This window comes from Vicugna pacos, chromosome 9 (genome assembly GCF_048564905.1).
Source record: "Vicugna pacos chromosome 9, VicPac4, whole genome shotgun sequence".
Taxonomy (NCBI): domain Eukaryota; kingdom Metazoa; phylum Chordata; class Mammalia; order Artiodactyla; family Camelidae; genus Vicugna; species Vicugna pacos.
The window spans coordinates 59,139,652-59,162,684 of NC_132995.1; the positions used below are offsets into that span (position 1 = coordinate 59,139,652).

General features: G+C 37.2%; 1 protein-coding gene and 1 pseudogene across 2 annotated transcripts in view; one reads left to right on the forward strand and one right to left on the reverse strand.

Annotated features, from left to right (window-relative positions):
• Positions 1-1,712: 1,712 nt before the first annotated feature.
• Positions 1,713-5,071, reverse strand: LOC107034477 (cytochrome c-like; annotated as a pseudogene).
• A 245-nt stretch (positions 5,072-5,316) lies between these two features.
• TRIM33 (tripartite motif containing 33) overlaps positions 5,317-23,033 on the forward strand; it is a 110,782-nt gene continuing 93,065 nt past the window's right edge. For both annotated transcript variants that reach the window (XM_015247479.3, XM_072967994.1), the window contains exon 1: positions 5,317-5,973. In XM_015247479.3, coding sequence (XP_015102965.2) covers positions 5,448-5,973 — 526 coding nt within the window. In that variant the 5' untranslated portion in view covers positions 5,317-5,447. The remainder of the gene's footprint in view (positions 5,974-23,033) is intronic.

Genomic DNA, 23,033 nt, shown 5'->3' on the forward strand with positions numbered 1-23,033 from the left:
GGTCATTGATGACCTTATCAAGAGTTGTGTTGATAGGGTGATGGGGTTGGGAGCTAGGCCAGAGTAGATTGAGGAATGAGCGGGACATGAGGAAAGAGATCTTTAGAGAGAGAAACAAATTTGAAAAAAAGATTGCATGTTAATTTACTTTTATTTATAGTAGCAAAATACATCAAACACAATCTATTTATTTAATAACGTAATAAGAACCCTTTGAATTTATATATTAAAAACTTTTACAATAGGTGTACTTGTTGAATCAGCAATTCTATCTTTAGGAATATTCAGAAAAAATAACTATAGACATGCAAAGTATTATTCATCATAATGTTTATTACAGTATTGTTTCAATAGCAAAAAATTAGAAACAACCTTATTGTGTAAAAATAGACAGCTAATATATTACAGTACACTCATGAAATCTGTTTATTGTCTAAACTGGAATGAATCTTACTGGTTACAAGAATTAGAGATAATGTGTGTGAAGTCACTTTACAAATTGTAAACTGCTATTCAAATGTCGTGTTTACTACTGGGATTACCACTGTGCCCCTGGAAGGCCTTAGAAATATAGAACAGCCAAAGAACTAGCTACCAGACTCAGACTTCTGCAATTTGTCTCTTTTTTCTTGGTACTAGTGGCTCTCAAACTTAGACAACACAGCACCTGAAAGTCAAAGCGCACTTTGCACAACATCGTGAAATGCTGAGAAGTGAACTTTATATTTTCCATGATTTTGTTTTTAACTATCTTAAGCCTTATGATCACATAATTTACAAATGTGTGCTGATAGTATATCTCCTCTACTTTAATCCTTCTAATAAATTTGCAGAAACACCATTACCAATCATTTACATACTGGTGTTTTACAGTTTCATGTGTTTTTGAACAGCTGTTAAAGACAATCCTGAATTATAACTCAGTCTCACTTAGATAATAAAGGTTTTAAAAGTAAAGATTAATTTGCTATTAAAGCTTGTCACACTGACTTTTAAAAGCATCTGACCTTATAGATCATTTATAAAATGTGAGAAATGTTAATTAAATAGTCTTATATGTTAAATGGTCTATGTTAATGTTAAATAGTCTATATGTTATATGTTAATAGTTATATGTTAAATAGTCTAAATGTTTAATAGCTATACATAAACCACACTAAAATGTTTTTCATTCAGTAAAAGGAAACATTTTAGATATAGGGGATTTTAGACTGGCATAGTTAAAACCAGAAAGATAAAGTATATATACATTGTTACCTTATCTTCAGCCCTTCACAGCCTGATGAACAGACTGAAACACAGGTGAGTCTTGCTAAATTCTCTGAGACAATAAAGGGACTTCCCCAACATTTAAATATTATATTCATATAATCAGTTATATAAATCTAAATTAAAACCAAAAACCTATAGGTTTTGAGATGGCATTCACCATGTCTGTGAAAAGGTGAACATTACCAAGCAAGTCCAATCGTATCTTTAGAAGGGGGAAACAGTGATAGTGCTTGCTGAATTGGAATTACTATCAAAATTCAAAAAGCTGATCATATTAATTTAACCACAAGAGAACATTATTTAAATCAGGACTGTCCAACAAAAAATTCTATCAGCTATTCATGATCTGATTCCGTTATATGAGGTCAATTTAAATATGTTACACAGAAAAGAAGTTGAGACATTCCTGTTTTGTAAGAAATAAGGCAGAGGGCCAACTGCTACTCATTAGTGGCTTTGAGGTAAACTAACAAGTCTGCCTTTTCTGCCTTCTTCTTAGTGCCAGTGAAGACCATTTTTGTTCTAGGGATGTACTTCTTGGGATTCTCCAAATGCATTTCTCCCTAGGTGATGCCTTTGTGATGTTCTTGTTGTCATCAGTATAAGAGAATCCAGGGGCCTGACCTGTCTTCTGCCAAAACAGATCATTTCTTGTGCTTGCCTTTCTTTTCCACGGCACTGGGCATACCTCTGGACAAAAATCTTGCCCTCCTCAACATCACCATTTTAATTTTGCTCTTGCGACACATGCACTAGAAATGTGCCTGCTCTGAAGTTGGATTTCCTGCTAAGTCCAAGTTACACATGCCTATGTACCTGTGTTCAGAGAAGTGAAATTTAAATCACAAAATGTCACCTTTACATCCCCTGGCCTCACCCACTCATGATTACAAGTAAGGTACATTAACAGAAATGCCCCAAATCTCAACTGCAGCTCAGCATTCCTCTCCTGGTCCTCATGGTCTCTTCCACTCCTGCTGCTGATCATGGCTGCTCCGTCCAGAAGTGGTAGAATTGGCCATTGCAGATCCTAATGCTGATCTTGGGCTACTCTGCCTTACTGCTGCCAATCTCCTATGTCCAGATGATGAATTATGCTCACCATTGCTCACCTATCTATGTCATTCCCTTTGAGGGCGTTTTCTTCTGGACACCTGGAAAGTTCTTTTCACTTCCGGTTACCAGCAATATCAGGGAAGTCTTCTCCAAAGCAGAGCTACCAGACACCTACTGATAGCTCTCTCCTTTATTTCAGGACTGTGTTTTTCTTTTTTTTTTCTTCAACTTTTTTTACTGATTTATAATCATTTTACAATGTTGTATCAAATTCCAGTGTAGAGCACAATTTTTCAGTTATACATGAATATATATATATTCATTGTCACATTTTTTTCTCCGTGAGCTACCATAAGATCTTGTATATATTTCCCTGTGCTATACAGTATAATCTTGTTTATCTATTCTACAATTTTTAAATCCCAGTCTATCCCTTCCCACCCTCCACCCCCTTGGCAACCACAAGTTTGTATTCTATGTCTATGAGTCTGTCTGTTTTGTATTTATGCCTTGTTTGTGGCTTTTTTTTTTTTTTGATTCCACATATGAGCGATCTCATACGGTATTTTTCTTTCTCTTTCTGGCTTACTTCACTTAGAATGACATTCTCCAGGAGCATCCATGTTGCTGCAAATGGTGTTATGTTGTTGGTTTTTATGGCTGAGTAGTAGGACTGAGTTTTTCTTATAATGCTCAGGCAAGCGGGTGGAGGTAAAAGACAGTCTAGGTTAGGGGAATGGCTGGATACAGCCTCTACTTATACCCACTGCTCAGTTCAGCCCACAGCATGCTTTCTCTTCTTGAGATTTTTCTCTGCGGTACCTTTGTTTCTCCCTCCAGTTCTGTTCCCTTCATGAACTTTGGGTCTACTTTTACATTCATTTCATGTTTCTAATCGCCAGGTACTGTTAGCACTTTACAAATATTTAATTGTCAACCTTGAAGTAGGTCTTACCGTGAGCAAACGCCCTTTTACAAATGAAGAAATTCAGGCAAGCTAAGTTACCCCAAATCACACAGCTAGTAGGTGGTGGAACGAGGCTTCAGACCAGGCACTTTGGCTCCAGAGCAGATTCAGCCTCCATGCTGCCTCTCCAAAAACAACACTTTTATATTAGATTTTTTTTGTATATATATATATATATATATATATTTTATTGCAGTATAGTTTACAATGTTGTATCAGTATCTGGTGTACAGCATAATGCTTCAGTCACACATGAATATACATACACTCATTTTGATTATATTGGATTTTAATAAAGGCAATGGTAGCAGGCATCAAAAGGTTAAGAAAAATTCAAGGAAGCAAAGATATTGCTTGAGAAATTTGGCCCACTAATTTATTTTTTTGAAGTGAACTTGGAAAAAAGTCTTGTGACAATGGAAAAATGTTAGTATTGCAAAATGTCAGAAATCGCACTCTTTGTAAATATTTTCACTTATTACAAACAATTTTAAGAGTCAACATATGTTTGAGGGGAGAAGATAGTTTTTCAAAGTTCTTTTCAAGGGCACAAACGTTCAAAAAATTGAAGACCATTTCTGTATATGTCCTGGCTCCTTTAATTCTCTTATGTCCTACTGCTCTTTCCCTCCTTCAAGCCACTGCAGCCACATTGACTCTTTGCTGTTCCTCTAACAAGCCAAAAATCTCTGCCTGCCTCAGGCCCTTTGTACTGACTGTTTAGCCCCCTGCCTATAACACTCTGTTGCAAGAGGACCACAAGGCTTGTTCACCTATCAACAGAGGACTTCCCCAATCATCTCTAATCTCTTTTATTTTTTCTTCTTCATAGCATTTATCTATGTATATATACTTCTGCAATATATTTATGTCAATCTTCCTCCATTAGATTGCAAACGCCTTGAAAGTAAGGATCTTCTTTGTTCTCTGCTGTAATCCTAGCATCTCTAAAACACTACCTGACACATAGTAAGGGGTGAATATTTTTTGATGAATAAATGAAAAACGTTTTGAGGTGTCTTATTTTAAGGACTTACACCAGCTCAAGAGTAACAGTTTCCTGGGAAAACACTATCAGAAGAGGAAATAAAGCCTACTTCATGATCCTAATATTTAAAAAGCCGTCGTACTTGTTTCTCAAATAAAGACAACCCTTCCTGGAAGCTTCCATTACCGACACTGTGAGGGCATTTGTAACTGCAGTCTCACCAGGACACTAAGTGGGACTCTCGAGACATTAATATTGGTTAGATCGGTGACTCCCCAAGCTGACGCACATCAGATTCAGCAAAAGCGACTTTCAACATTCATCAGCTCTCCCCCACTTCCTGATGCAGGTCTGGGGTGTGGTCCTGGCACATCTCTACTTTGAAAAAGCTTCTCAGTTGATTGGTTTTCTGATACGTAGCAACGTCAGAGAATCAATCACCTTAAGAAGCTAAAAATAGCTGTTAAAGAGTTTCGTCCTCACTAGATCTTTTCGGCCTATTTCTGGTACGCCACCAGTTAAAAAAAAAAAAAAGCTTCGATTCACTGCTCCTCCGAGGTACAAGCACCAACAGGTACGCAGCCAGTTAAAGCAGAGACACCCAGGAGGTCGGCACCTCGGAGTCAGGAGGCGGGGGCGTCTGACCGTGCGCCGAGGGAGGTTTCCGCGGAGACACGCCTGCCTCTGGGGACCGAGCCGCCCGGGAGACGCTGGCTCGGCAGGAACCAGCCCCGGCCTTCTATCCTTTCCCGCTCTTCTTCCCGCACCACCGCTGCGTCCGAGCTCATAACCACCCCCGGCCAGGTAGTTCAGCGTCAACTGCCTTTGGCTTTTAAGGCTCACTGAGGGCTGAAGCGCCGGGGTACGGACTCGACACGCCGGCCCTCGAGGTCGGGATGGGCGGGGACGACGGCTGCGCGCCCGCGCCCTGAGTTCCCGCCTCTCTCCGGAAGACGTCCGTGCGTACGTGCGCGCGCCGCGCCCGCCCTCCTGCAACTGCGCGACGCGAGGGTGGGGGCGCCGCGTGCGCGCGCGCTCTCGCTCGTTCGTTCGCTTGCTCGCTCTCGGCGGCCGCTCTTGCTGCGGCTGCGGCTGGGGCTGGGGGCGGCGGCGGCGGCGGCGGCGGGCGGCGCGGGGCGGTCCGGCGGGTTCAAAGAGGAAAACATGGCGGAAAACAAAGGCGGCGGCGAGGCTGAGAGCGGCGGCGGGGGCAGCGGCAGCGCGCCGGTAACTGCCGGGGTCGCTGGGCCCGCGGCGCAGGAGGCGGAGCCGCCTCTCGCCGCGGTTCTGGTGGAGGAGGAGGAGGAGGAAGGCGGCAGGGCCGGCGCGGAGAGCGGCGCGGCCGGGCCCGACGACGGGGGGGTGGCCGCGGCCTCCTCGGTCTCGGCCCCGGCTGCTACAGCCCCTGCAACCTCGGTGGGCCCTGGAGTTCCCGGAGGGGCGGTATCGACGCCGGCCCCAGCTCCAGCCTCGGCTCCCGCTCCGGGTCCCTCGGCGGGGCCGCCGCCTGGACCGCCAGCCTCGCTCCTGGACACCTGCGCGGTGTGTCAGCAGAGCCTGCAGAGCCGGCGTGAGGCTGAGCCCAAGCTGCTGCCCTGTCTTCACTCCTTCTGCCTGCGCTGCCTGCCCGAGCCCGAGCGCCAGCTCAACGTGCCCATTCCGGGGGGCAGCAACGGCGACATCCAGCAAGGTGAGCGGGAGGCCCTGCCCGCAGTCTGGGCCGAAGGGGATTTGCGGGGCCGAGGAGGCTCTGGGGAAGGAGGTGCTCAGGCCCGGGGCCTCTCGGACCGGCGTGGTCCTGAGGGGTCTGATAGGTGAAAGACACTGCTCCTGGACAATTTCCAGAGAAGCTGGCCCTCCAGAGATTCGGGGAGGGTGAAGGGAGGGGTGCCGGCTGCAGGAGACGGGGGGAGGGGACACCGGCTGCTGGGGAGGTTTGCGATGTGCGGATGCGGGCTGGGAAGGCGTGGACTCGGGCCGAGCGCAGGTTCGGGAGCGGGTGGACCGGACTGTGATAGAAGAGGGGCTCTGGGAAACCGCTTGTGAGAAGCGTTTTGGAGGGAAGGCCCAGCACGGAGTGGTATTGAGGGAGTGGGTAAGAGATAAGGGCTGTGAGGATGAATTACCTTAGCGGGAGAGAACTTTACCTGTTAAAAGCTAGGGGAGAGAAGGGCTAGGGATTAAATAGAGGTTAAAGGCATTGGAGAATTTAGGGCTAAGAGAAGACGTCTGGTAGAAAGTAGTTTTAAGATGACATTGGGAAGGAGGAACTCTGGAAACAAAATAGCTGTGAGGGGCTTGCATATTAGGGGAAAATGAACTTTGTAGGGAATGGGAAATTAGGGAGAGCTGGGCGTGAATTTCAGTTCCTTGGACATTAATGAACCCTCAGTGTTCCGGATACTGTGCTAGGATTGAATAAAATACTCGATGAGGAGCTCATTCACAGTCCAGCATAGGGGAAACAAAACATATAAGGTGTAGCGGTGGAGGTGGGTACTTGGTACAGTGGTTGTGGCACAGTCAAGAGAAGGTCAGGGAGACTTCACTTAAAAGGAAACCCTTGAACAGATTTCTTGAAGGGTGAGTAGCTTACTGGGTTGGAGAGTATTCAGGACACAGGACACCTTACACATCCCCGGAGCTAAGGAATGTGTAAAGTGATTGGTGAAAATTTGGTTGGCCTGATCGGCTGAATAGGTAAGGGGTCTGCAATCCCTTATCTAAACCCTCGGGACCAGGTGTGTTTTAGACTTCAGAATAGTTTGGAAATTTTATTTTTTCTGGTAAAGTCTCTAACACTCCAGAGGGGTCTGGGTTAACAACTTATTATCAAACATTAATGTTTCTGCAGTGAAGCATGTGAATATCACTCTAATGTGATAGATAACCTTCTGCAATTCAGAGTGGGTTTTATTGAAAACAGGAAAAAAATATAAAATTTCAAAGCTTTTGAATTTTGGGACTGCAGGTAAGGGATTGTGGACCTGTACTAAAGGGTTTGTGATTCATCCTGTAGAGTGTATACAGTGTAGTTAGACCAAAGAGAGCCCTCAACAGATTTTTTTATCAGTAGGATAAAAGGATCACATTTGTGATCTAGAAAGACCACTTCGCATATTGAAGGGAAGAAAGAAAAGAACCAAGGAGGACCAGTTAGGACAATCATGGCAGTAATCTAGGGGAGAAATTAGCATTTGGAGAAAGTAGTAAAGGGATTGATATCAGGTATTGAAGAAAGAAGCATTTTGGTATAGGGGAAAGGTACAGGCTTTGGGAGAAACATTTGAGTTTGGATGCCTACTTTGTTACTTTCTACTTGTGGCTTGGACGCATTAGTTTTTTCATTTGTGAAACAAGGACAAAATACTGACCTCCTAGGGTTACTGATAGAATGAAGTGTGTAAAGTCACTAGTACATGGTAGTTATTAAGAAATGGCTGCTAGTTTATTATTAGTGGTAGCTAATTGTAAGTAGCTATGGGAATGGAGATAAGGGGCCAATTGAGATTGGTATGAGAGAGACACGTGTCTAGGCTGAGTTCCAGGTTTCTTGTTTGGTAGATGGCAGTGCTATTAATGCATATAAAAGAAACAGGCACAGAAGCTGGTGTGTGTGTGTATGTGTGTATGTATGTATGTTGTATGTGGTGGAGGGAGGATATAATTTCAGTTTGGGGTTTGGAGTATTATTGAGACTTACAGGTAAGATTGTTAGGTTAAGAGTAAGGATTTGATTGATGGAGAAGATACTAAACGATAATGGGTATATAGAGGGTGGATAATGGGTATATAACTAACTGCTTGTGGCCTCATGAGTATAGTAAGACATTTGGGATTCAGTGTTCTTGTGGGACCCTGGGTTAGGTGAGAGATTTAGAGGGAACACAAGATGAAAATTGTGCTTGGTTGATGTGGCTTAAGGACTGAGGTTATGAAATTGTCTCTCTGTTATTTATGCAGGAGAGAGAAGAATAGTCTGAATTTCCCTCTCCATTTCTCCATCGTTTGTTTTTGAACTAGGAGAAATAAATAGATGGGACTTATATTGTAAGTCTTAAGGTAATGTGGCTTTCTAACCAGTATCTGAAACAAATTAAGTCTGGAAGCCACCATGTTTTTAGGCAGCTAGTCTAGAAAATAACTTGTTAGTATTAACTCCTGTATGTATCCTTTGCTTATTACTCTTGAAAAAAAAAATCGAACATAATGTTCTGGAAGGAACACTGGATTTAGAGTCATGGGACATAGTTTTGCCACTTAATTGTTTTCTGGTTCCCCCAGGATCATAATGTTTCTGTACTTCAGTTTCTTTATCTCTGAAATGTAGCTAATAGTCCTTCACTTATATTTCACTGAGTCAGATTAAATAATGAATTAAATAATGAAAGTGCTTTTATAAACTCTGAAATGCTTTGCAAGTATAAGGTATTATTGAACAACCTGTGATTCCGTCTCTGGTCTGGGTAGCCATAGCTGGTAGTTTAACTCACCATCTTAAGTGGTTCTGAAAACAGTGACATTACCTTCCCTCCTAATGGCCTTTTTTCTGTTCTTTTAACACACTAGTGTTATTCAAACCCTTTAGCTGTTAACTCTAGATCTGTGATTCTCCAAGTGTAATTTCTGGACTAGCAGCATCAGCATCACCTGTGGTCTTGTTCATTCAGAATGCATATTTTTGGACCCCACTCCAGACCTTCTAACCAGAAGTCTTTTTTAGCAAATCCTCCAGGTGATTTTGATGCACACTAAGTTTGAGAACCATTGCTCTTGAATGAAGGACTCCTGGATTCAAATGTTGCCTCTGCAGAAAGACCTTCCTTTGACCGCTTTTTTTTTTTAATTTTAATTTTTTTAAGGCTTTATTTTTTAAGAGCAGTTTCAGGTTTACTGCAAAATTAAGTGGAACATATGGAGATTTCTTATATACCCCAAGACCTACATAGCTTCCTCCATTATCAATATCCCCCACCAGAGTGGTACATTTTTTAGAGTTAATGGCCCTACGTCACAATCACCCGAAGTCCACAGTTTATGTTAGGGTTCACTCTTAGTGGTGTACGTTCTGTGGGTTCAGACAAATGTATAATGACCTGTATCCATCATTATAATACACAGAGTATTTTCACTGCCCTTAGAATTCTGTTTCTGGCTGCTCTTTTTAAAGTACACTTGGCTCTCTGTACCTGATGGGTGTTTTGGAACCAATCTCCTGAGGTTATTGGGGACAGCTGTGGTCCTCCAGGTCACTCTTAGATATAGTACCTTTCTTCCTTCATAGCACAGTTAAAATCCAAAATGTTTACTTGTTTTTGTTTACTCATTTGTTCTGTGTTTCCCACTAGAATACAGTAGAGTGAATGTTTAATAAATAGCCTTTGAATGAATGGGAATCATCTGGAGAGTCCCCCCCTTTTCTTTTTTTTAATTGAAGTATAGTTGATTTAAAATGTTATGTTAGTTTCTGGTGTACAGCATAGTGATGCAGTTGTACATACATATATGCTTTTTTCATTATAGGTTATTACAAGCTACTAAATATAATTCTCTTTGCTATACAGTAGGACCTTGTTGATCTGTTTTATGTAATAGTTTGTATCTTCTAATACCAAATTCCTAATTTATCCTCCCTACCCTTCCCCTTTGGTAACCATAAGTTTGTGTTCTGTCTGTGAGTCTCTTTCTGTTTTATAAATAAATTCGTTTGTGTCGTTTTAAAAAAATTCCACATGGAAGTGATATCCTAGGTATTTGTCTTTCTCTGACTGACTTCACTTAGTATGATGATCATCCATGTTGCTGCAAATGGCATTTTTCTTTTTTAATTGCTGAGTAGTATTCCATTGTGTATATATATACACCACAGCTTCTTTATCCAGTCATCTATCAGTGAACATTTAGGTTGCTTTCATGTCTTGGCTATTGTAACTAGTGCTGCTGTGAACATTGGGGTGCATGTATCTTTTCGAATTAGAGTTTCCTCCAAATATATGCCTAGGAGTGGGATTGCTGGGTTATAGGGTAAGTATATTTTTAGTTTTTAAAGGAATCTCCATGCTGTTTTTCCTAGTGGCTGCACCAACTTAACATTCCTATCAACAGTGTGGAACGGTCCCCTTTTCTCTGCATCCTCTCCAGCATTTATCATTTGTGGACTTCTTTGTTGGCCATTCTGAATGGTGTGAGGTGATACCTCATTGTAGTTTTGATTAGCATTTCTCTGATAATTAGCAATATTGAGCATCTTTTCATGTGCCTGTTGGCTATCTGTGATGTCTTCACTGGAGAAATGTCTGTTTATCTCTTCCACCCATTTTTTGACTGGGTTGCTTGTTTTGTTGTTTTGTTGTTGTTATTGAGTTGTATGAGCTGTTTGTATATTCTGGAAGTTAAGCCCTTGTCAGTTGGATCGTTTGCACATATTTTCTCTGAGTCTGTAGGTTGTCTTTGTTTTGTTTATGGCTTCCTTTGCTGTGTGGAAAGCTTTTTAAAATACAATTTTGGGAGTTTCAGAGACAGTTTCAGTTGATTTGGGGATGACTCCAGGAATCTGAATTTTTAACAAGTATCATGTAATTCTGATTCTGGAACCTACCATACTTTTGAGAAACATGGATTTAAATATTTTGAGAAAGGCTGATCTATGTGCTGTTGGAGTGTTCAAAAAATCAAAATAGAAGAACTAGTTAAAATTTGTTGAATGTCAATAGTGAACTTTTTAAAGTGTTTTTGTGACTTTTTTTAGGTTTATTTCAGATTGAGTCAGAATAGCTATCCATAGTGGGTATGTACAAATCTGTAATGTATAATACAGTATAAAAATACAAATATATATTGATGCATCTGAACAAACTCAAATGAACTCTTGAAGGAGATGAGACTTTTGCAGGAGGGCATTTCTGAGACACCATGGTGATGTGGATGAAGATCTGGATTGAGAGTAACTTGCATTGGGTTCTGCTATAAATTTGTTATGTCACCTAGATAGCCTCTCCAGGTCTGCAGTGTAAAGTTTAATTCCTGTCTAGTAAACTTCTGTGATTCTATTATTGCCTTTTGTGCTAACTTTTTACATCTATTTAAGTTTAATATTCTTACCTTTTGTGGGGAATAATGGAAGAATCAACATGGGAAAATGATTCTATTTTTGAATCTTCAACTTTCTGTGAAAAGTCTAAGATGGCAACGGTCACGTGGGAAGTGGGAGGGAGCACCTCTGGAAGTAGTGAGTACCTGCTCACTGTGGTTCTGTTCTACCACTGAGCATGGTGAGCCACTTTGGGGAGTCCTCTGAGCTTTTGGAAGTTCTTGCTCCATGAGTACGTGTAATATATGGCAGTTTGCTAGTTCTGAATGTGGCTTATCTGTTCAGGGGATTTTTTTTAGGCCTGCTTTCTTTAATGCCCTATTTGACATAAACAGACTTGAATTTTTGAATGATAATATAGTTATCAGCAATTAGTTATTAAAGATGTGTCAAAGAAAAACACTTCTAACAACTTCTAGCATTGTGGTTGGTTAGACACGTGCAATTCAAGAGTCAGACTACCTGAAAAAAAAAATCAGCATCAAAAAAAAAAGTCAGACTACCTGAATTTGAGCTCCACTATTTACTACTTGAATGATTGTGAATATATTACTGAACATCCATAAATTAAGAAGAATAATTATACATATTTCATAGTATTATTTTGAGGATTAAATGAGTTAGTACATTGTAAGTTGCTTAGTACATTGCCTGGCACCTGGTAAGCGCCCAATAAATTGTGCTACTGTTATTTTTGTTGACTTCCAGTTGTCCCTCATTGTCTTTTGTGATTATCTCATAGTAAGCAGAAAGAAGAGGCAAGAAGTTAAATTGTTGGTATTTTTTCTAGGTTTTTCTGACATCTAATGAAATACAGCACATCTGACAAAGTCATTTGCATTCCAAACGTCTTCAGCTACCTAAATAATGTAAAACCTTGTGAACTATTGCTCTAAATCCTAAATGTGTACAAGGTCTAGTATCTGTACATCAAAAATTTTAGTTTAGGAGAATCTGATTGCTTTCCATTTCCTCATGTATACACCTCTTAGCAGACACTAAATGAGAATAATACCTTAAAGTAGTGATTCTCGAAGTTGGTCCTCGGAACCCTGGAAGGAGATTGTTTCTTATACCCTTTCAGGTGCTGGCACAGTTGAAACTGTTTTCATTGTAACACTGATTCATTTGCCTTATTCACTGTTCTGACATTTATATTAATGATACAAAAAACAGTGATGGGTAAAACTGCTAGGCACCTTAACAGGACTTAAGATAGTACCTCCAAACTATTCTAAAAGGCATTGTATCTTTACCACCACACACTTAGAGTAAAACTACCAAAAACAGTAAAAATCATGTTAGTTTAAGGCCTTGATGAAGCAGTAAACATTTTTAAAATCTTGCTTCTTAATATTCTGTATGATGAAATGAGATAATGCATAAAGTGCTTCTGCTGCAGACTGAGGTGCAATAAGAGAAGTACTTGTGCAGTTGTTTGAATTCCAAGCTGAATTAGCTGCTTTTTTTCTTGGAAAATAATCTTTACTTGAAAGAATGATTAACAAACTGTGGTTTTCAGGCTTAGATATTTGACAGCCATTTTCTTAGAAATGATTTATTTGAGCCTTGTCACTTCAAGGAAAACAGCTGACATATATTGCCAATGATGAAAATTGAGCTTTTAAATGAAAATTAGAATTTTGGAAACTTGTATCTGCTACCATGGATTTGATAGCTTCTCATTATTTAAAGGCTTTTCTAATGAGATTGGTAGTGATATTAAACACTTTTTTTTTGGTATTGTGCAATGAAATGTCAACATTTGGAAGATCTACGTAGTGAACCAATATTTTCCAAATGACCAATGCATGATGTTACAAAATCATGCATAGGAAACATTCAAAGTGAAAAATAGATCAATAGATTTTAATGTAAGGGAGCAGTAAAAGTTCATCAGTATAGTTTGAAATTTAACATTGCAACTGACATTTAGAAATAAATAAATACACTTAAAATTTTTTGAATTATATCAGAATATCCACAAATTGTCTGAAAGGCTATTAAAATAATCTTCATCTTTCTTAAGTACATAGCTGTAAGAGGCCAAGTTTTCTTTATATTCTCAAAACAACTGATCACAACAGATTTAAATGCAAAAGCATGTATTTAGGCTTCTGTTAAACTAGACACTAAATGAAATTTAAAAAGTGTGAAATCAGTGCCACTCTTTAAAAAAGATTTTGTTTTGGAAATTATAGTTTATTCTGATAAAGATGTTAAACATTCAATAAGTTTCTTTTTAAATGAATTAATAAAATATTTTTAATGAAACATTAGTTATTAACAATTATTTGTTACAATATTAAATATTTTAAAATTCTCATTTTTATTTCTAATGCTGTACATATTGATGGATAAAGCCCATCTAAACTAGCTTTCTGAGGTCTTCAATGTTTAAGAGTGTAAGAAGGATTCTGAGACTAAAAAGTTTGAGACCTGCTTCTTTAAAGGGACAATAAGAAAGTGATAATGTAGAGCCACTGGAAAAAATGTCAGAACATTGAATAGTAGAAGGTGGCAGTTTCATACATTTATAGTCCTTCATTTTGGAGTACCCATCACAATTCATAAAGAGCTTGCCCCAAAACAATGTAAAGATGAAAAAAGTGCTAAGTAACTAAAGTTAACCATTTGTAAATAGCTCACTGTAGATCTATTGCCCCCCCCCCCCAATATTTGTGAGTGGTTGACTGAGATCTATCACTATTTTTCTGAGGACAAGTTCTAAGGTTGGGCTCACAGTGTTGGATACATTAACCTATGTCTCTTCTGTGGCCACAAACTGTACCTTCATCCCCAGCCAGTGTCTAGAATGAACATTGGTCCCAAGGGGAAGTGGGAAAAAACAAGGATGATGACCACAAATGCATCATTTTTAGAAAAATATTTAAAGTTTATGCGTTAATGATGTGTAAATAGTGTGAATTATGCGGTACTAATGACTAATACTTTTTAAATGCTCATTGTGTGTGATTTATGTTGCTGCCTCTGAATTACTTGTCCACATGTCTTCTGTTTTTCTTTAGTTTGCTCACTTTTTTTGGTTTTGATTTGCAAGAATTCTTGATATGTTCTGTATACTGATCCTTGGTTGGCTGTTTAAGTTGAAAATTTATTCTGAACTCACTGTGGTTTGGTGTGGTAGCCAGCCTTTAAGATGGCCTCTGTGTTCTTCTCTCCTGGTATTCACACCCTCCTATAGTCTCTGCTCAGTGACTCAGGCCTTCTTTGAGTGACCAGGAGAATACGGCAAAATTAACAGTTATCTCTGAAGCTTCACTAAAGGTATACAGCTTTTTCCTTACTTTCTAGGTTCCTCATTCTGGGTGAAAAGAGCTGCCACTCTAGCAGTTCTGTAAAGAACTGAGGCCTTCTGCCAACATCCAGCACCAACTTGCCAGCCATGTGAATGAGCCACTTAGGAGGTAGATCTTCCAGCATGGTCAGTCGTCTTTCAGATGTCTGCAGTCCCGGCTGACATCTGACTGAACCTCATTAGAGGCTCAGAGCCAGAACCACTTGCCATATCATTCCCAAATTCCTGACTCAAAGAAACTGTGAGAGATAATGACTTATTGTAATATTTTACCCCATTAAGTTTTTGGGTAATTTGTTCCACAGCAATAGGTAACTAATACACCTGACTTTTTCTTTTACTCTTTAGAATGCCGTATTTTGATGTAGGAGAGTTTTTTTAAAAATCAGTTTTTCCCTCTTTTCTGCCCTTATTTCTTATTGTAAAGCTATCATAAACTTTTGTTATTCATTAAGGTAATTTAATTCCCCTTCACATATACTTTGTTCATCTTAAAGATTATCTTGACAGATCTTGATTTTTTTGCTTTTATACATTTTAGAATCATTTTGTGAAAAGTTCACTTAGAAAAACTTGTTAGTATTTTAAATATATAGATTAATTTGGGAGAAAATGCTATCTTTACAATACGGTGACTGCCTGTTCATAAATGTTGTATGCCTTTCCATTTGGTTAAATCTTTTAGTTTTGAATATCATACAGTATTTTTCTCTAGAAAAATCTTGCATATCTTTTGTGAGTTATTCCTATATACTTTATATTTTATTTTTACTAATAAATGGTTTCCCTTAAATTACATTTAGCTGTGTTTGCTTTGTTTTCTTGTTTTTCCTTTTCCTTTTTATTTTTTAAATATCTGAAGTATTCTGATTTCATATTTATATTTGATAATTCTATTATCTGAAGTTCTTGAGATCTCATTTTACTATTACTTGCTTCTGTCTACTTGCTTCTGATTATAATAGATGGTGTCTTCCAGTGTTTTTGTAGTTTTGGATTGTGAGCATGTTTATTAGGGGTTTAACTATAAATCCTGCTTGACCTGGTGTTTGGGAGCGAGCCTCCAAAGAGTTTTTGCTTCTTTCAGGTGCCACCAATGCAAAATCACTGAAGTTTTTAGTTTGGTGTTGCTTGGAACTGGCAGATGTTGGTTTGGAGTTTACTTTATAGGCTAACTTGTATTTGGTACTTCTCAGGAGAAATTTTTTGTTTCACTCTGAAACCAGATAGTAACATTTTTTTCCTATGCTATTGGTCAGATTTATTAATTTTTTTTAAGTTTTACGATCATTATTTGCTTATGCACCCTTATAACTGAGAGTATAATCTTTCAAGCCCACTTTCTGAAGAGACTCTTGGTTCTAATTACTTTACACAGGCTTTTCCATTCTTTGTTTACTCCCATGTTTGTACATCCTAAAAAAGAATTGCTAAGAGTAAAATTTCTGAGCCTTTGCATTTTTGATCTTCTCTTTATTTTATTCTTGCATTTAAATGGTAGTTTGACTGCATATGAAATTCTAGGTTAAATTTTTTTTTTCCCTCAGAATTTTGAAAACATCTCTTTCAGTGTCTTAAAGTAATCAGCATGGCTGATGCTAGTCTGATTTTTGCTCCTTTGTACAACCCCAGTTGGGTTTTGTTTGTTTAATTTACCTCTTGGAACCTTTTAATATCTATCCTTGTTCTGAAATACAGTGATGTGTCTGTTTTTTTTTTCTTTCATCATTTTTAAAAATGCACTGTGCTTTTTCACTTAGTCTTATAATTTTCATTTATGGTAAAAAGAAAATTTAAACTTAAAATTTTTTTCATTTGGACCCCCTCCCTTCATACTCTTCCTGCTTGATCCCCACACCCCCGTTCTTTTTGGAACTGTTACTGTTTGAATGTTAGCACTTCTAGGTTCATACTCTTACTTTTTCTCTTATGGTTTCCTTCTCTTTGTTTTCTTATTCAACTGATGTTCTGAAAGATCTCCTTAACTTTATTTTCTGATCTTTTTTTTTCTTTTTATCTTGATCTCTTTTTGTCTTGAGACTTCCTCAAGCAGTGGATAATCCTTGATTCTCCTATTTGAGTAGGGCACTAAAATTCTAATTGGAAGTTCTGTACTTGTTAATTGTTGGACCTTACTTTAGATCAGGGGTTGGCAAAATATGGCCCATGGGTCAAATCTAGCTTGCTGCCTGGTTTTGTATGACTTGTGAGCTAATGATGTTTTTTACATTTCAAATTGTTGAAAAAAATCAAGAGTTTTTTGTCCTATGTGAAAATTTTATGAAATTCATGTTTGTGTTCATAAAGTAAAATTTTGGAACACAGTTCTACCCATTTATGTATTGTATATGATTGCTTTCATACTACGATGGCAGCATGAGTAGTTGTGACAGACTATCTGGTACTCATTGCTTTGTACTGCTTTTGGGGCACTACAAATTGCAGTGATGAAGTTATAACTCGATAGGTATATGTATGGCTGTAGCAGAACATTTACAAAAATACTTCAATTACTGGTGTATACCTATCTTTTCAAATGAGAGAAGAGAAAAGATTTCAAACGTCACAGTTTTAAAGCACAGTGGAATGTGGGTTATTTTGTTTTGAATTAGATGGCAAAGTGTTTATTATACACTTTTACTATAGCTTTGCTAAAAGAGTACAACATATGTGGATAATTCCAGACTAAGTACCAGACATAGTATTCCCAAGTCACAGGAAAGCAATGGACAGAGAAATTAGAAAATTTAAAATGGAATATCTCATCATAGCAGAATTTCTTAAAAAATGTAACCAAGATTTTTTTACTTTGAAATATGGTTTAGAAGTAGAAATTTGTCATGGCTGAAATTCATTGCTTTTACTCTTAAAGATGCCTGGGAGCTGAGGATCTCATGTGCATGATATGTGACTGATTTTAGCTCATGCTTTTGGCTGCAATCCAGGCTGTTTTAACATTGATCCAGTTTTCTCTTTCTCTGTTTTCCACCCCCAGTTTTGTTGTATGGTTTCAAGGTAGGATATCTGAATTAGTACCAGCAGGACAGAATTAGATATGGGCAGGTTTGTTTGAATCTGACTAGACTTCTCTTTCCTTATCTGTAAAATAACATCGGCTCCAAGTTAAAATTTTTTCATGTTGTTGTATTTACTTATAAAAATTCTTTCAGGTTATGGTATCCTCAAAAAAAATTTTTTTAAACAAATGAACCCACTGAGGCAGATGTAAAATTTTACCTAAATGTGGCTTTCCCATGTAATAGACCAGCTTCGGATAGATACCTTCAGGGGCTAGGCAGGTTAACTAGTATAAGGCTTACAGAGTATAAAAGCTTGTGTAGCCTAAAAGCAGTAAAATTTGAACTTTATTAAAAAAAAAAAAAAAAAAAGCTCTTTCCTGGCCAGATAATACCAGGCAGACTACCACTTTTCTACCTTTGTTCTTATTCAGAATCTGGTTAGTCACTTTTATTTGAGTTGAACATAATTAATTTACAATTAGTTTGACTGATACCATAGTTTTAAAAGTTGAAGTACTATGTAAACTTTTCCTTTAGAGTATTTCAGTAAATGCTATTGTGGTATTTTGATAATAAGAATTAAGCATCATTAGAAACATCAGTATTGTTTTTGCCATCTAGTTAGAGAAGAAAAAAACGCAGAGAATTTTCAAAGTATGAATTGTGTACTCAAATTTGGTAAGTGGATTGAAATGCTGGAAAATGGTGATTAGCAAGATCACAAAAGCCTATTTAACCTATAATATAGGTGCCTTCATAATTTTACTAATTCTGTACCAAACCATGTTTTGATATACTTCTGAAATTTAACTACGTGTTTCACTTTTAGAAACACTTGGGTTTTTACATGTTCAAAGTGGAGTTAGATCAGTGGTTCTCAGATGGTATGTCATAGCATGTTACACTTGAGCATTTCATAGGTCTACTGCCAAATTTTGAACAGTGTGAAATTAATTTTTGTTACAATTGCACATTTGATGTCTGTTTGATAAACTATTGAGTCCAGTGGATCATTTAATATGGCATAAGACATAATGGAACTTGCTTATCTTTGCAGAAGCTTGGGAAAAGGCAATCTTATGCCAAAGAAAAGTTGTATGAAAACTTTCCTTTTATAGTAGAGAGCATGGTAGTAAACAGATTTACTCATACAGAATAGTTTTGTGATGGGAGTCTAAAGTATTGGTTTATTTTTAATGATATGTATAATTTTTAAAGTAAATATCCTATTGAAATATACATAAATAAAAGTGTAAAAATCTTAAGTATATAGTCCAGTAAATATACATAAAGTAAGAACATTTGTAAATCCAGCAACCACAGTGAGAAAGTACACTATTAGCACCCTATAAGTCTATGCCCTTTGTGTCCCCTTCCAGTTACTACCTATGATCCTGACTTCTAACAACATGGGTTAATTTGCTGGTTTTAAAACTTTTAAAAATAGAACAAAACAATGTGCACTCGTTTGACTGACAGCTTCTGCTTAGCATTGTAAGATTATTCACATTGCTTGTGATTGTAGTTTGTTCATTGTCTTCACAGCATTCGTTTTATAAATATACTAAAATTTATTCATCCATTCAAATGTTGGTGGATATTATTTTTTGTTGTTGTTTTTTTACTATTTACTAGTCATTTTTTTTTCCTATTATGAATGTGTTTAACGTGTCTCTTGGGGAACATACGCACACATTCTGTTGATTATGCATCTTAGGGTGGACTTTCCGAGTCATTAGTTGCACATGCATTCAGCTTTACTAAATATTGCCAGTTTTCTTAAGTGGTTGTATCAATTTATAATACTGCCAGTAATGTTTGTGATTTTTTTTTGCTTCATATTCTTGCTGATACTTGATATTTTCTGTCTTTTTTTGCATTTTAGCTATTCTGATGGATATGTAGTAGTATAACTCTGTAGTTTAACTTGTGTTTCCCTGATAAACTGTAAAATTGAGTACCTTTTTGTATGTTTATTGGCCTTTGGATATCTTTTATTGTGATATGCCTGTTCAAGTTGCGCCCATATATTTTTCCTATGGATTGTTTGCGTTTTCCCAAATGCTTTTGTGGAATTCTTTATATATTCCAAGCATGAGTCTGTTGTCAGATATACATCCTATTCTTTGGCTAGCCTATGTAATTGTATTTTAAAAAGTTAAATTTTTTTTTTGCTTTTGAATAAGTAGTACTTTCACTTGGGCTCAAAAGTTTTAAAATTATACAAAGCTAAATAGTGAAAAGTCTTCTTCCCACCCCTTGTCCTCATTCAGTTCCTATCTTCTCTAACGTATAGCATGTGTTAATAGTTTATTTATCCTCTCAGTGCACTCAGATGGTTTTCGGCAAGGATGCCAAATCCATTTAGTTGGGGTAAGAATCATTTCTGCAAATAATGTTGGGACAACTGGATTTCCACAAGCAGAAGAATGAATTTGGACCCCTACCTCCCACCATATTAAAAAAAATTAACTCAAAATGGATCAACAACCTAAATATAAGAGCTAAACCTATGAAACCTTATAAAAAATTTCACAAGTAGGCTTTATTTTTTAGACTAATTTTAGGTCCACAGCAAAGTTAAATTACAGAGAGTTCCCATACACCCCGTTCCCCCCACATACCCAGACTCTCGCACTAACAACATCTTCCACCATGATGATACATTTATTACAAGCAGTGACCCTACACTGAAACTTCATTATCACCAAAGTCCATAGTTTACATTAAGGTTTGCTCTGTATTTTATGTTCTATAGGTTTGGACAAATGTATAATGACATGGACTTACCATTATAGTAATTTACAGACTAGTTTCACTGCATTAAAAATATTGCATTCCCTTGATTCATCCCTGCCTTTCTTCAGCCACTGGCAACTACTGATCCTTTTATTGTTTCCATAGTTTTGCCTTTTCCAGAATGTCATATAGTTGGATTCATACATTATTTAGCCTTATCAAATTGGTTTGTGTTTTTTATATATGTATATATTAGCTCAATTTTATTATTTTATTCATTTGATACAAATCTTTTGTATCCCTAGTCAATTTGTCTACTTTATCAGTTTCTGAATGAGATGTGTTAAAATTTCTCACTATGATTATGGATTAGGTTCTCATTTTAATTCTGTCAACATTCAGTTTATATATTTGGAGCTATATTTTTAGATACATAGAGTCTTTCCTTTTAGTGAATGGCTATTTGTTATTCATTAAGTAATGCATCTCTTTGTCTTTATTAATGCTTTTGACTTTAAATTCCATTTTGCCTGTTCTGTCTATTTCTCCACCCAATTTTTTTAAATTGAAGTATAGTCAGTTTACAGTTTTGTGTCAATTTCAGGTGTACAGCATAATAGTTCAGTCATTTATATACATACATACATTTATTTTCATATTCTTTTTCACTATAGATTATTACTACAAGATACTGAATATAGTTCTCTGTGCTAGACAGTATAAACTTGTTTATTTTATATATAGTAGTTAGTATCTGTAAATCTCAAACTCCCAATTTATCACTTCCTACCTCTTTCCTCCACCGATAATCGTAAATTTGTTTTCTATGTGAGTGTGTTTCTGTTTCGTAAATAAGTTTGTCTTTTTTTTAGATTCACATATAAGTGATACCATATGGTATTTTTCTTTCTCTTTCTGGCTTATTTCACTTAGAATGACAATCTCTAGGTTCATCCATGTTGCTGCAAATGGCATTATTTTATTTTTTATGGCTGAATTGTATAAATATATAAAAACTTATTTATCCAGTCATCTGTTGATGGACATTTAGCTTGTTTCCATGTCTTGACTATTGTAAATGGTGCTGCTGTGAACCTTGGGGTAAATTTATCTTTTTGAATTAAAGTTCCCTCTGGATATATCCAGGAGTAGGATTTCTGTATCATATGGTAAGTCTACTTTTAGTTTTTTGAGGACTCTCCATACTGTTTTCCATAATGGCTATACCAAACTACCCTCCTGTAGAAGGATCTCCTTTGCTCCACACTTTCTGCAGTATTTATCGTTTGTGGACTTTTGAATGATGGCCATTCTGACTATTTTGAGGTGATTGATACCTCATTGTAGTTTGATTTGCATTTCTCTTAAAATTAATGATAATGAGCATTTTTTTCATGTGCCTATTGGCCATTTGTATGCCTTCATTGGAGAATTGCTTGTTTAGGTCTTCTGCCCATTTTTGGATTGGGGTTTTTTAAAATTTTCTTATTGAGTTGTATGAGCTGTTTATGTATTCTGGAAATTAAGCCCTTGTCAGTCTCATCTTTTGCAAATGTTTTCTCCCATTCCGTAGGTGGTTGTTTTGTTTTGCTTATGGTTTCCTTCACTGGGCAAAATAAGTTATAAGTTATAATAAGTTTAATTAGGTCCCATTTGGTTTTCTTTTTGCTTTTATTTTTATTGCCTGGGTAGACTGCCCTAGGAGGACATTGCTAAGATTTATGTCAGAGAATGTTTTACTTATGTTTTCTTCTGAGAGATTTATAGTGTCTTGCCTTATGTTTAAGTCTTTAAGCCATTTTGAGTTTATTTTTGTGTATGGTGTGAGGAAGTATTCTAACTTCATTAACTAATATGCAACTGTCCAGTTTTCCCAACACCATTTGCTGAAGAGACTCTCTTTACTCCATTGTATATTCTTGCCTCCTTTGTCAAAGATTAATTGACTCAAGGTCTGTGAGTTTATTTCTAGGCTCTCTGTTATATGTTCCATTGATCCATATGTCTGTTTTTGTACCAATACCATGTTGTTTTGATTACTGTAGCTCTGTAGTATTGTCTGACGTCTGAAAGTGTTATTCTTCCAGCTTCATACTTTTTCTTCAGTATTGCTTCAGCAATTCTGGGTCTTTTGTGATTTCCATATAAGTTTTAGGATTATTTGTTCTAGTTCTGTGAAAAATATCCTGGGTAATTTGATAGGGATCGCATTAAATTTGTAGATTACTTTGGGTAGTATGGCCCATTTTAACAATATTAATTCTTCCAATCCAAGAACATGTAAACCCATAAAAATTTTAAAAGAAAACGTGGGGTAAATCTTCATGACTTTGGATTTGGTAATGGATTCTTGATATGACACCGGAAGTGTGAGCAACAAAAGAAAAAATCAATAAACTGGACTTTATCAAAAATTAAAAATTTTGTGCACCAAAGGATATTGTCAAGGAGGTAAAAAAACAACCTACAAAATGAGAGACTCAGATAAGAATCTACTACCTGGAATATATAAAGAATGCTTACAACATAAGAATAAACACAGAATCCAATTAAATAATGAGCAAAAGATCTGAACAGACAAT